This window comes from Mchenga conophoros, linkage group LG14, assembly GCF_057382185.1.
Source record: "Mchenga conophoros isolate Kocher_MC1m ecotype Shallow Benthic linkage group LG14, M_conophoros_male_GT1.1, whole genome shotgun sequence".
Lineage (NCBI taxonomy): Eukaryota > Metazoa > Chordata > Actinopteri > Cichliformes > Cichlidae > Mchenga > Mchenga conophoros.
This window is the reverse complement of record NC_140539.1, coordinates 5,200,719-5,214,971: the sequence shown is the minus strand read 5'-3', so window position 1 is coordinate 5,214,971 and position 14,253 is coordinate 5,200,719. Positions and strand designations below refer to the sequence as shown.

The 14,253-nt window shown below is 37.6% G+C and overlaps 1 protein-coding gene across 4 annotated transcripts in view; it reads left to right on the top strand.

Annotated features, from left to right (window-relative positions):
- LOC146559127 (vascular endothelial zinc finger 1-like) overlaps positions 1 to 9,661 on the top strand; it is a 38,047-nt gene extending 28,386 nt beyond the window's left edge. The window contains exons 5-7 of one of the 4 annotated variants that reach the window (XM_085244849.1): positions 3,264 to 3,305; positions 3,909 to 3,974; positions 4,165 to 9,661. In XM_085244849.1, the coding sequence (XP_085100975.1) occupies positions 3,264 to 3,305; positions 3,909 to 3,974; positions 4,165 to 4,532 (476 nt within the window). In that variant the 3' untranslated portion in view covers positions 4,533 to 9,661. The remainder of the gene's footprint in view (positions 1 to 3,263; positions 3,306 to 3,908; positions 3,975 to 4,164) is intronic. The other 3 variants (XM_085244850.1, XM_085244851.1, XM_085244852.1) reach the window with 3 other exon arrangements.
- The last annotated feature ends 4,592 nt before the right edge of the window (positions 9,662 to 14,253 follow it).

Below are 14,253 nucleotides of genomic sequence, written 5' to 3'. Positions count from 1 at the left end.
ATAGTCAAAATCTCTACCGTTGGCCCAATTTATATAATTTCTACCGTATACCGTTTATACCGCCCACCCTTAGTAGCCTGTGACAAAAACACATAATTTGTTCCCAGTTCTCCAGTTGAATCTTTGAAAAAATGCCAAACATAGCAGTTTGACAGCTAGAAGATACTATTTTTTTCTTTTCTTTCATACTTAAAAATGCATCATTATAAGATTATTACCTAACACGAGACCTGAAAGATGCATCTGGCTCTTCAGCTGATCATTCCATCTATCCATCTATTATTCACTGAAGCTTCATCAGAAATGGTCTAATTTGAAGGGTAACTTTTCTTTAACTATTCTTAAGAAAGGGGAAACGGGAAAGGTGGAGGTATGCTAAATTACACAAGAACTGGACTAATAATTAGTGACATCAGGTCTTATGAAGTGATACACAATTTCAGATTTTTGGTTTAATTTGTCATCAGTATGTAGAGTGGAGGTCAGGAGTGATAGTCTAATGCAATCTTTACCACAAGGTGGAGGCACTGTTATGGTTTGCAGCTCCATTTCAGCCATTGGTATTGGGGATCTTATCAAAATGAAGAGAATTATAAATGTTGAAAAGTACTGAGAGATTTCGATCCACCGTGCATTACCATCTAAAAACGTATTTGATTGGAAATGGCTTCTCTCATTCTTCAACAATGATGCCAGAATAGACTGCCAGTCCTTTTGGCATCATTGCTTAAGCATACTTCAATTGAAAAACAGACACAGTTATGGATTGACCTCCCCAGAGCCTGGACCTCAACTTTAATTTGACTGTGGTATCATCTTGACAGAGAAAAGAACAAAAGGCAGCCAACGGCCAACAATATTCCTGAAGACTACTTAAAGAAATTTAAAGAAAGCTTGCCTAAGAGAGTTCAGGCTGTGTTAAACTGTAAAGGTAGCAATATTGACTTGTATATTGACTTTCAAGCCTGTTAAAATTGTAAAAACTCAATTTTCCCCTTATATACTGTATTTCCATTTATTTTCTTGCATTTAAAAAATGACTACACCCATTTCCAGTTTTCCTGGAAAGTCATAAAGAAATGAAAGCTGGCTCAAGACATTTGCACTGTACTGTATACTTGAAATAGTCTTTAATGATTTTTTTTGTTTTCTTGTGAGATAATGGACTCCACAGAACTGTACAATATCATGTTTTAATTATATTTTCTTACTGTGGTTGTGCAGGTTTAAGTGCTGGTGGAATTTGAGATCACCTTTTTTTTTTTTGTTTGTTTGTTTGTTTACATGTTTCTTATAAGTAATCCCTAACTACTAAACTGCACACATCACATGAAAGGGCAAATGTTAGAAGTTGGACAGTTTAGGTGATGTCTACAAAGCGTGTGGATTATAAAGGAAAGCTTTCAGAGGAAAACCTGGTCTTATTAGGGGAAATAGCATATCTCTAACCTTAGATGGTAGGTTTCATTTCTAGATATTTATAGTATTTATTAAAGCTTCCAAAATGTGACCACCCAGATTTCCAAAATCCTATCCCAAAGACTGTCTGCTCGTAGACCAACGAAGTGTCTCAAAGAAACCTGCTTCCAGGAGAAAAAAATGTTGGTGTAAATGTATCAACACCAATTGAGAAATGTTACATAATGGGAAAGTTTTTAGGATAAAAATTTGACCTTGTATTTTCACATTTTTACTTTTAAGATGTTTTCACTTGTGTTTTAAATTTACAGTTACCTAAAAGTAAAAAGAAAAAAAAAATTTTTTTGTGGTAAACATGTTGCAAAACCTGCTGAACGAGCAGTTTATTACAAAGCAGAGGACCAAGATGTCTCATTCTCAGCTGTCCTGTGTCCACCACATGGATTTGTAACCACAAAGCACCTGTGATTCATGAGCAAATCACTGCAGACACAAAATCCCTCATTCTTTCAACCAGCAAAAATGAAGTTGAAAGAGAATTTTGTATATCTGCAACTGCTAACGAGTTATCCAGCATAAATGCAGTGACCAGTATGCTTCTGTGACATTAGTATTTGCTCAGATATTTGGCAAACGTTCAGTCCACATGCCAGCAGTGTCTTCTCACTTAGTTTCTACCAGCATTGTCAGTTAAAGAGGACTGTTAGTTAGTTCAATTTTATTTATATAGGGCCAAATCAGCCTCAAGCGCTTTATATTGTAAGGTAAAGACGCTTAATGGACCCAGCAATTAAATTACCTCTTTGAGTGAACATTTGTCAACAGTGGGAAGGAAAGGGCAGAAACCAGTTGGGTGTGATGGGAGGAAAACAACATAAAGACACACTGTGGAAGAGAGACAGATATTATTGATAACTACTGATTTAATGCAGAATGCTGAGTGAAAAAGGTGAGTGAAGAAGAAATGGTACTGGTCTCCAGCACCATTGGCTTATTGCAGCATAACTAAGGGAGGATTTAGGGTCTCCTGATCTAGACCTAATTATATGCTTTAGCAAAAAGGAAAGTTTTAAGCCAAATCTTAAAAGTAGAGACTGTGTCTGTCTCCCAAATCCAAATTAAACTGGTTCCACAGAAGAGGAGCCTGAAAGGTGAAGGCTCTGACTTCCATTGTACTTTTAAATACTTACTGATCCATTTAGAAAATCTTTCTTTACTTCTACTTTCTATGGACAGAATAAAGGTGTACAAGCATGCACCATGTGTGTATTGTAGTAACAAAATTCAGTGTAGGTTTGAAGTAACTGGGTCAAATGAGAGACAAGCCATGATTTAAATGTCAACCTACACATTTTTCAATATTTTTGTTCTGTAACTGTAAATTTAAAACACAAGTGTGGGGAAAAAAATACAAGTAAATATGAATGTTTTGTACACGTTTCCAAATTTTATTCTAGAAGCACTGACATTCTTGCAACATATTTAACTTGATACCATGAGTCATACTGTCAGAATCCTCGAAGCACAGGCCAAGATGGAGGAATGTTACCCTCTTTAGCCCTAGCTAATCAATCACCCAAAGACCCAGACATTTATAATTTATTTGAAAATCATATATTTGGCCTTGCTTACCCTAATAGAAAAAAAAACGCACACACAAAGTTTAATTTGAGAGACTAACATTTTGGTTTTATTTTATACTAGAAAGGCTAAAACCCTGGTCGAGGTGTTGTACCCCATTCCCACCTACACACAACTTGACTAATTGATCAAGTTGATTCCAAGAATAATGGCAGTGCTCCCCTTGTTTATGTAACCCAATATGTGTCTGTATTTCTGAATAGGCATAAGTGACTGGCAGTGGAACCACTCAGGGCCACGAAAAGGTAATCCCGTAGCAGAAATAGCAGAAATCCCTAATTATTTAAGCATAACCTCTGCAAAACATTAGTGGCCAGTTTTAATTCATGTTGTACCATGTCACCTAAGTACAAAGAGATTTTTTTTTTTTCTTGAAGCACTGGTACAGTTGAGGCTATTCTCATGTGTAGATAATAGATATTTTGCTAATGTAAGGTTAAATTTCATGAAGCAGGATCAGTAGATCAATTAAATTAACCACAAAAAGGACCATAGCACTCGGGGTAGATGTGCACTCCTTTACATTTCATCACAGGCCATCTGCTATTACCGAGCTGTCATTTCTGTCTGGACTTCGAAATTTAGATTTTCTTTTTGAGAACGGATCACAAATGACCCAGCAATGTGCCAATTATCTGTGGGCAAGAGTGAAACTAGTCAGTGATCCTAAGCTTACCTAGGCCTGCTAATTACTGGTCTAAGACCTACACTGCAGTGTGTGTCCAACCTTAGGAATATGCAGAACTTAAGATGTCCTTAATATGTTTCTGTTTAAATTTTTTAATTATAACATTAACAATAATTAACTGGTTAGTCTATTGATCCTGCTTTTTGAATTTACCCCTCAGGTGAGTTGACGGTAGGAGAGATTTTAAATAACTCCTTCCAAGTCCTAATTGACAACTCTCATAAAGGTAGGTTTCTTCAAATATATTACCACAGTTGACACTATGTGATAATGATGTATTGATATTTTCAGTCACCCACAGCCGAGGAGCTGAGAGGGCTGTTGTCTCCTTGTTTTGAAAGGGTAATATGTATCTATAAGGCTGACCAGCCCTAAATGTGTTTTTTGTTTGTTTGTTTTTTTCTTTTCTAATACAGATGCCAACAACTTACACAACAGCTCTGCGGCTACGACACCTGTCACCAACTCTGCAGCCAACACCTCTGCTGTGAACCGCAGTGTCAATTCCAGCAATGCTGTTACCATCACAGCTCAGATTAATACTGCCACCAGCACCGTTAACATTACATCGCCAGTTAACCTGCAGCACCCTGTCACCATCACTGGCCCTGTGAACCTGACCTCTGTTGGAATCCCTACAACAGCACACATGAATATTGCCCACCCGGTAGCTATCACCACTCCTATGCCCATGAATATAACTGGGCCACTCAATATTGCTATGAGGCCCATGGAGTCTATGCCTTTTCTTTCCCAGGTTCTGCCATCCTCCCCTCCTTGGTAGATCTTTTGTTCCTCATGTAACAGTTAGTGATGTTTTAACTGCCTAATAACGGACAAAGCCATTAGATATTAGTAAAATCTCCCTCTAAATGAGTTGATAGTGTACTGGGCATAAAAAGGTGAACTAATGTGTCACGTAGATGGTAACCAATGATTGTTACTTACAGAGGTCAGCATTATTACAACATTATGTGGTAATTATGAATTTTATTTTTAGTTAATACAGAAAATACATATTTTTGTAACTTAGCAATGGTCAGAAATTAATTAATCAGAGTACTAGCATGTACATAAATTGTTCTTTTATAGAATATATATGCATTTTGTTTTATGCATTTTACCTTAGGACATTAGTAGAAATGTTTTAATAGGGGAAGACTTTGTTGATTGTGAGTTGTTTGTTTTGTTTTTTTGTTTGTTTGGGTTTTTTTGCCTAATTCAGTGAACCTGAAAAACCACAGTCCTACATCATATTGATGCAAAATCTGTAAATCCAATAATATGTCCAATAATATTGATAAATAGTTGTCAAACCTATTAGTTGGATCCCTGAAGGCAGAGCCAGTCTTACATGTCCATGTTTTAAAGAGCTGTCATTGCTTGCTTTCAACGTCACGAATGAGCTCTCATGCTCAGGTAATTCCAATTTGTTACATCGTCATCATTTAACCAGATAACATGTGATTTCATAGTTTGGGAGAAGTGGAAATAGGTTTAAGCCAAAGAATTTTATAAATGTAATTTTGCCCATGAATGATATTTTCAAAAAGAAGTGGGGGAATCTTTTAACCAGTATGGAGATTTTTTTTTTTCATCTGAAAACCAGAGAGAATAAATTGTTGCCTTTAAAGAGACTAACACAGTAGATGCTAACGTGTCCTGGTCATCACACGATTACGCTCAAATGTTTCCAGGACCCAGTATATTGCTCAAATATGAATTCTACTTTTTGTACCATTTTAATGTTTGATAATGCTAATATTGATGTATTAGTCAATTGTATTACTCACAGTTGATCATGTGAACAGTTTTAATTACACCTATAGACTCAAACCAAAAAGTAGGTTCTTTCACTTAAACATGGTTTTAAATTATTGGGCAGTTATTACACTTCCAGCTGTTCTATGTTAAACTACTTTGTATTTGCATTTTACCCTTTTACAAATATGTATAATTTTACTGTAATGGTTGACATTGAGCAAACTCAGTGCAGGAGTCTTTACCGTAAACGCAATATACTGTAGGGAGGCAAACCATTTAAGATCGTTATTGTCAAGTTATTTGACAAGACACTGTTGATCTTATCAGAGTGAGAAGTAAAAATTATATTGTGCAACTGGACATCTTAAAATATGGATAATGTGTGATGCTATACTGATATTTAGGAAATGTCTTAATATTTGTGTTGCTTCTTCTTTTCTTTTTTTTTGTCCTTTTTAGCTGATTTTTATTTTAGTGGACTTCTCAGTATTTTATATTTGATATGTTTTAAAGTTAAAACAAGATATGTTTATTTGGAGTATGTTTTGCTAAATTTTGCGCCCCTCCCCAGTAGAATTTCTACAGTTAAAGTTGCTGGAAGCACAATCATTCCTTACTGCTGGAGACAAGTTTATGTGGAACTAAGTTTGGAGGGGTTGTATTATTTTGTATTTGAACGTGACAGGTGAAAGTATTGCTTCCTGAAAAATGTCACTTAGGCTTTGCCTGTTAAAATCCTGGTATTATCAAAAGTCAAACATTAAATTTAGCTTTTTTTAAGACTTTTTAAACGTGAAAGCCAAAAGAGAAGACATTACATTTAAGTGGCGCAGTCCCAAAGTTTCTGTGGTGTGTTCAGTTGGTTAGATTTTTAATTTAGCAGATAGTGGATCCCATCACTGTCCATCATTTGTGTCAACATGTCAGACATTTTACACTGACCTTTTTTCTTTTTCTTTCCTTTCAAACCAATAATGTAAAACACTATTTTATTGCCTTTACCCATGGTAGATAAAGCCTTTCTATTAACTACATGTTATTGGTGCAAAAACTTCATCAACACTGATGTGGCCGTCCAGCCTGGAGAGAAAGGAGAATAAGGAGTCTTATACATAAGCCTGGTGTCACTTTATTTTTATTATGAGAAAAATCCCACTAAAAAGGAAAACATGTTTTACTTGCTGCAGTTTTTATACAGCTGCAAATGTCCAAAAACATTTGGACGCACTCACAATTTTTTAAATTTTGCCCTTTGTACACCATCTCACTGGATTTTAAGACAAATAATTAGGATGTGATTAAAATGCAGACTTTCAATTTTAATTTAAGAGGTTTTACATACATTCTGTATTAACTATTATGAATTACAGCAGCTTTTTTTACAGGCCCCAATTAGACAGCTGACAAACAGTTTCATGGCAAAGTGACACCTCTTCTTTGATTATTTTTAGCTGGTAAATTATCTGGACATCATTACAAATGTTGAATTTGCATGTGGTAGTTATTAACCTCAATATGAGTGGGAGTCAAACCATTGGTTACACTCAAGAAAAAGAAGACCAGGTTAGAAAACATTTTGGTTTTGTCTTGGACAAATAAAACCAATGTTATCATTTACCAGAATAGTAGGAAGAGATCCGAAGCATACTACATAATTTGTCAAACAAAGCCTTGGCACGGGCATGTACGGCTTCCACAAATGTTTATTGATGACGTGGCTTCTGATAGGATTAGTAGGATGAATTCTGAAGTGTACAACTATACTTTCTGTTTCTATTAATGGCAAATAGATAAGGTTGCAAGGTAGACTGCAAAACCAGCCCAAGAGAAAAAGAAGTGAGATATGTTCATTGGCCAAACCAGTCACCTGGTGTCAATTCATATTTTCAGTTAGTAAAGACAAAACTGGAGACCTAGGCAGATGTCCACATCTTGGTGATGTCCATGGGTTGAAGACTTCCAGCAGTCATTGACTGCAAACGATAATCATTTTTATTACCGTTGCTAAACATTAGTAAACAGATAAAGCAATACTTTTGCTAAACTATTGACTTAAGGCAGAATATGTCCATCTTAATCACATCTTGGTTATTTTTTTTAATTTAATTATATTGGTTTTTAATTTTTTGGTTTCAAAATTAAAATTGCCAGTGTGGTGCTTTAAGCGCAACATAATAAAAATGTTATTCAAATGCTTGTGGATTTAACTATACCTTATCCCTCCAATACGGAATACTGAGTGTTGTCTGTCATCTAAGATTACCAAAATAGGAAAATGGTCATAGTACAAAGTTATCTACATGTTGTCCACTCCAAATGGTGCTACTAATTAGAGCTTGAACATGAAGCCATTAATTACTTCTAGAATAATCCCCAGTGCAATAGTATAGTAGGACATTAGGTCTTGCTTGTATTTCCATTAGCCGTGGCACAGTGTTAGTAATATCAAACTATAGCAGCACAGATCAAACCTGTCAGCAGAGAAATGTTCTCGATGTTTGTAATTTGTTTAGGAAAGTTATCTGTTGCTAGAAAGAGAGAAATAAACTACAGCCTTATTCTGTGTAAAAGAGTTTTCTCTGTAGGTTTCATATGCTTCCTTATTTTATTTATTTTATTGTTGTTGTTATTGTTTTCTTGTCACTCTAGCAACCTAGATAATTGGGATAATTAATAAAGAACATTTGCCTAGGTGTAAACAAAAGATCAAGATGCTAAAGGATGGGTGTTGTGTTACTGATGTTATTACTTAGTGGTTTTGACAATTTGCAACCATGTGCATGCAGCATCCACTAAGTTGCCCTTAGAAGTTACAGGCTCATGACTCTAAATGTTTACATACCTTTTCCTGCTGTTTCAGCCATTTAATTTTCATTTGTGCCCCCTTCAGTTGAGACTTGTGAGCTTGCACATATTCTGCTGCTCTCTTGGGCAGGAATAGGTTTACAGAGCACATTACATCTGGAGATGTCTGCTTGATTGTTTGAAAGGGTGAACATGTTTCCTGGCTGTGAGTGTCTTGAGCAACATGAATATACAGTTTTTTGATACTTGGATTTTGTAGTTTTTTACCCTTTTACAGTGTAGGAACTCCGTAGCACCTGCAGTAAATGGTAAGATATAGGGACTACAGGACAATGGTACATAGAGGGGCATTCCAGTTTGGTGTAACTGGACAATGACTGTCAGTCCCACTTCACCTGGCTCATCTGTATGTTGTCAACTCAGTTGTTTAGCTCATTAATTTCATTTTATGTATGCTAACAGTCCACAAGGGAAGGTGCTTTTAATTTTAAATGGCATTATTTGTTGAAAATATATTTCCTGGTTCTTTTGTTTGTTTGTTTGTTTGTTTTTATGTTGCCTGTGGATGATGAGTTGATTAGAAGGTAATTAGAAGGGTGAAGACTTTTTATAAAAACACTAAAAAAAAAAAACATACAGGATGAAAGCTTAGTATGTGGTGTCATTTGTCCTTCTTTAGTGGCTGGTTAACAAGTGTGCCTAAAATACTTTACAAGACTTTTCTCACACATTGATACTTCCTCTTCTAGTTAAGCTGTGCAAGAGAATAGCCTTGTGAAGGAATCCTTCATTAGTTCAAATGGCCTAGGGTCCTGCATGGCCAGTTTTTGGCTTTGTTCTTTAAAGCTAACAATAATGAACTTAATGTTTTCTACTTAAGGACTAATCTTGAAACGCAAAGTGATTGATCTTTAAAAGCGCATGCTCCTGTTAACGTATCATTGACATTTCTCTGTGTGGTTTCACTTTGTAATCCAGCCTAATATGAAAAACAATTTGTTTGGCCAAATAATTATTTGAGTTTTGTTTTGTTTTTTGGTGAAGTTTGTAATTTGGCAGATGTGAAGGCAAATGAATGTATATCTTTGTATAAACCATTTAGTTCAGAAGACATGCTAGTTATGACACACAAGGAAAAAAAACTTTTATAAATCCTTTTTGTATTAGAACATTAACAGTGGTAATTTTTGTATATATGAAGATTAGGCTTTCTGATTAGCAGAAAGGTAAAACATTCCTACATTTTTTTAAATGTATGTCCATTGAGAATAATTATGTAAACATATTTCCAATGTTTTATGTGCCTTTTATTTTAATTTGTTTAAATAAAAGAAAAGAATCAAACTTGTTTGTGGACCGTCTGATACAGAGGAATTTCAGTGCTCATTCAAGATAAATTTCTGGAGTGATGCAGATCATCTAGATGCGAGAAGTTGTAGTGACTAATAATTTTTGTTGCTTTTACTAGATTTAGTTGAGATTTCTGAAAGGTTATCTTTGTCGCCCACAACACAAATAAATAGCAGAAAATGAGTAGATGGAGTCGCTGATCTTTTGCAGTGGAGTGGCTGCTTTGAACTCCCGCTAATCCTAACCCACCAGACAGGTGTCTGCACTCATCATAATTTTGTCAACATGAAACTGTTCAGTAAATCTTGGCATCGTTATTATTCTTCACACAAACCTTTCTGTGATGTGAGGATTGCCAGCCTAACTACAGCTCACACTTTATGTTATCTGCACTCAGACTGGATGTTAGTCCGCGCATGCTACACTGTCACTTTGACAGTCCAGCCGGATGAACCTGTGACACAGCTGCATTCTGAGCATATTTCAGATCAACACTTCCTGTTTCATGTTTAACACATCAGACTCTGCAGCTGTCAATGTCAACTTCCAGAGCCTTCAGGAACTCATGGCAAACCTTATTCACCCCAGGGCCTCTGCCACCAAGAAGTTGTTCAATTGCCTCATTGGCCTCACCCCCCTGTGATGGACGAGTCATCCCCCTCTGCTTCCTCTATAGAAGATAAGGAGGTCCTCCAAGTATTCCTTTCAACACCTGACAATATTCTCAGTTAAGGTCAGCAGCGCCCCACTGTACACAGATCAGGCTTTCCTCTCCTGAGTTGCCTGACGGCTTGCCTCATACTCTTTGAGGAATGAGGCTACGCATTATTATAATGGTGATTTTTCTTTTACAAACAACTCATGAGAATTTCAAGCTGTTTTTAACACCGACACTGGTCTCTCAATCTCCCGTTGGGTAGTTGTGAGTTTCTCCATGATGTTATTTACCTTCAGTTCCGTGGTCTTTTCAGTCTTTTGCTCACAGAGCAGATTCTGAGACCTCATGACCGCAGCCAACTGATCCGCGATGTAATCCAGCTTCCGCCCAGAGGTGTTGTTCCAAGTGGATTCTTCCCTGATGTAATTCAATATACGCTCAGAGGTGTTATTCTGAGCCTTGACTGCAGCCGTTAGCTCCTCCAAGCTCTTAACCATGCTGCATTCAGTGAGCCCATTCTGAGAAGCCGCACCTCGTCCCATCATTTCAATCCCAGCGGGCAGCCTTGGGGGGGGGGGGGGGGGTTTGAACAGCCGGTTCCGCTTTCTTAATTCTGCGATAAGCCAGGGCCAAGCCAGCTCCGATCAGCAAGAACCCTGTTATCATGGTTCCGAATAGGTAGATATCTTCAGCGTCCTCGATCGACAGTCCCGCCAGGCACACGATCCTCCATGTCTGTCACCCGTCCATCGTGTATCCGGCAGGGAAAGTCCCTCCAGGGCACTCGGGCTCTCCCGAGCCCAAACTTCTCATTGACAAAAGGGTGTCAATAGCATTCAGAGACCAGTTGATCAAATCGTATTCACTATAGCTACTGTACATTATCTCTTACACTTTAAAGTATTATTAGAATAAATTATTATTATTATTATTATCATGATTAATATTATTCTTATTCTTATTATTAGCTGTATAAAGTGATACATTAAGACTGCAGCTTTGACATTTCTGATGTGTACCTGGAGTAGGTGCTGATCCAAACTTTACTGTGTCGTGCTCCTGGCTGCCTCTAGATGGTGCATCTGTGAAGGAACTGCTGGCGATTGAGAAGGAGGGCTTTTCATCGGTGCTCACACACTCCTCCTGGGGCTCTGTCTGGCTCCTGTGGTTCTGTTGGCCACTGTGGGGCCATATCGTGGGGGCAGTGGGGCAGTTCTGTTGGGCACATGCATTTACAGTGCTCTCGGGTTCCTTCTTAACCGTTTCTATCCATTGGCTCTGGGAGGCTGAACCAATTCCAGAGGCCCATTAGGTTTCCTACAGTTCTGACATGGTGTCACGGTGCATTTGCAAAGAACTAGCCCTGATGAGTCCGCGTCCAGAGTTGGGACCAGGAAGCAGAGTTGCAGTCTTACACGCCTCTCTGCAGCTTCTCTCCTCCTGCTACCCCCCCAAAAACCCATCTCCATAGAGACTGTGTCAGCTTCCAAAAAGACAAAAAACAAACTAAAAACCAGCAACAAACAACTTAAACATAAACAATTACAAAGAAAGAACAATACAGTATCCACATCTGAACCAAAGAGTAAAACAGTGAAATGTGGATTATTAAATATTAGGTCTCTCTCCTCCAAGTCTCTGTTAGTACATGACTTAATAATTGATCAACAAATCGATTTACTCTGCCTTACAGAAACCTGGTTGCAGCAGGATGATTATGTTAGTCAGAATGAGTCGGGGGTGTTGATTCATTTAAACTACCAGAAATCTTGAAGCACAGGCCGAGGGGGCGGTGTGGCAGCAAATTTTCACACCAGCCTATTAATTAATGAAAGACCAAGACAGACTTTTAATTCATTTGAAAGCCTGATGCTTAACATTGTCCACCCCAGCTGTGAAACTCAGAAACCAGTCTTACTTGTTATCATCTATCGTCCACCTGGGCCTTACACAGAGTTTCTGTCTGATTTCTCAGACTTTTTATCTGATTTAGTTCTGAGCTCAGATAAAATAATTATTGTGGGTGATTTTAACATCCATGTAGATGCTAAAAATGACAGCCTCAACATGGCATTTAATCTGTTATTAGACTCAATTGGCTTCTCTCAAAATGTAAAAGAACCCACCCACCACTTTAATCACACTCTAGATCTTGTTTCAACATATGGAATAGAAACTGAACATTTAACAGTGTTTCCTGAAAACCCTCTCCTGTCTGATCATTTCCTGTTAACATTTACATTTACCATAATTGATTACACAGCGGTGGAGAGTAGACTTTATCACAGTAGATGTCTTTCTGAAAGCGCTGTAACTAAGTTTAAGAATATAATCCACCCACTGTTATCATCTCCAATGCCCTGTACCAACACAGAGCAGAGCAGCTATCTGAACGCTACCCCAACAGAGGTCGATTATCTTGTTAATAATTTCACCTCCTCACTACGTACGACTCTGGATACTGTAGCTCCTGTGAAAACTAAGGCCTCAAATCAGAAGTACCTGACTCCGTGGTATAATTCTCAAACACGTACCCTAAAGCAGATGACTCGTAATCTGGAGAGGAAATGGCGTGTCACAAATTTAGAGGATCATCATTTTGCCTGGAGAAATAGTTTGCTGCTTTATAAGAAAGCCCTCCGCAAAGCCAGAACATCTTACTATTCATCACTGATTGAAGAAAATAAGAACAACCCCAGGTTTCTCTTCAGCTCTGTAGCCAGGCTGACAAAAAGTCAGAGCTCTTTTGAGCCAACAATCCCTTTAACGTTAACTAGTAATGACTTCATGAACTTCTTCACAAATAAAATTTTTATCATTAGAGAAAAAATTACCAATAATCATCCCACAGATGTAATATTATCTACAGCTACTCTTAGTATCATTGATGTTAAGTTAGACTCTTTTTCTCCAATTGATCTTTCTGAGTTAACTTCAATAATTACTTCCTCCAAACCATCAACGTGTCTTTTAGACCCCATTCCTACAAAACTGCTCAAAGAAGTCCTGCCATTAATTAATGCTTCGATCTTAAATATGATCAACCTATCTCTAATAATCGGCTATGTACCACAGGCCTTCAAGCTAGCTGTAGTTAAACCTTTACTCAAAAAGCATCTCTAGACCCAGCAGTCTTAGCTAATTATAGGCCAATCTCCAACCTTCCTTTCATATCAAACATCCTTGAAAGAGTTGTCAAACAGCTAACAGATCATCTGCAGAGGAATGGTTTATTTGAAGAGTTTCCGTCAGGTTTCAGAGCTCATCACGGCACAGAAACAGCTTTAGTGAAGGTTACAAATGATCTTCTTATGGCCTCTGACAGTGGACTCATCTCTGTGCTTGTCCTGCTAGACTTCAGTGCAGCATTCGATACTGTCGACCATAATATCCTATTAGAGCGATTAGAACATGCTGTAGGTATTACAGGTACTGCACTGCAGTGGTTTGTATCATATCTATCTCATAGACTCCAATTTGTGCATGTAAATGGAGAGTCCTCTTCACACACTGAGGTTAATTATGGAGTTCCACAGGGTTCAGTGCTAGGACCAATTCTGTTTACATTATACATGCTTCCCTTAGGCAGCATCATTAGAAGACATAGCATACATTTTCACTGCTATGCAGAGGACACCCAACTCCATCTGTTCATGAAGCCAGATAACACACACACCAATTAGTTAAACTGCAGGAATGTCTTAAAGACATAAAGACCTGGATGGCCGCTAACTTTCTGCTTCTTACTTCAGATCAAACTGAGGTTATTGTACTCGGCCCTGAAAATCTTAGAAATATGGTATCCAACCAGATTCTTACTCTGGATGGCATTACCTTGGCCTCCAGTAACACTGTGAGGAACCTTGGAGTCATTTTTGACCAGGATATGTCCTTCAACGCACATATTAAACAAATATGTAAGACTGCT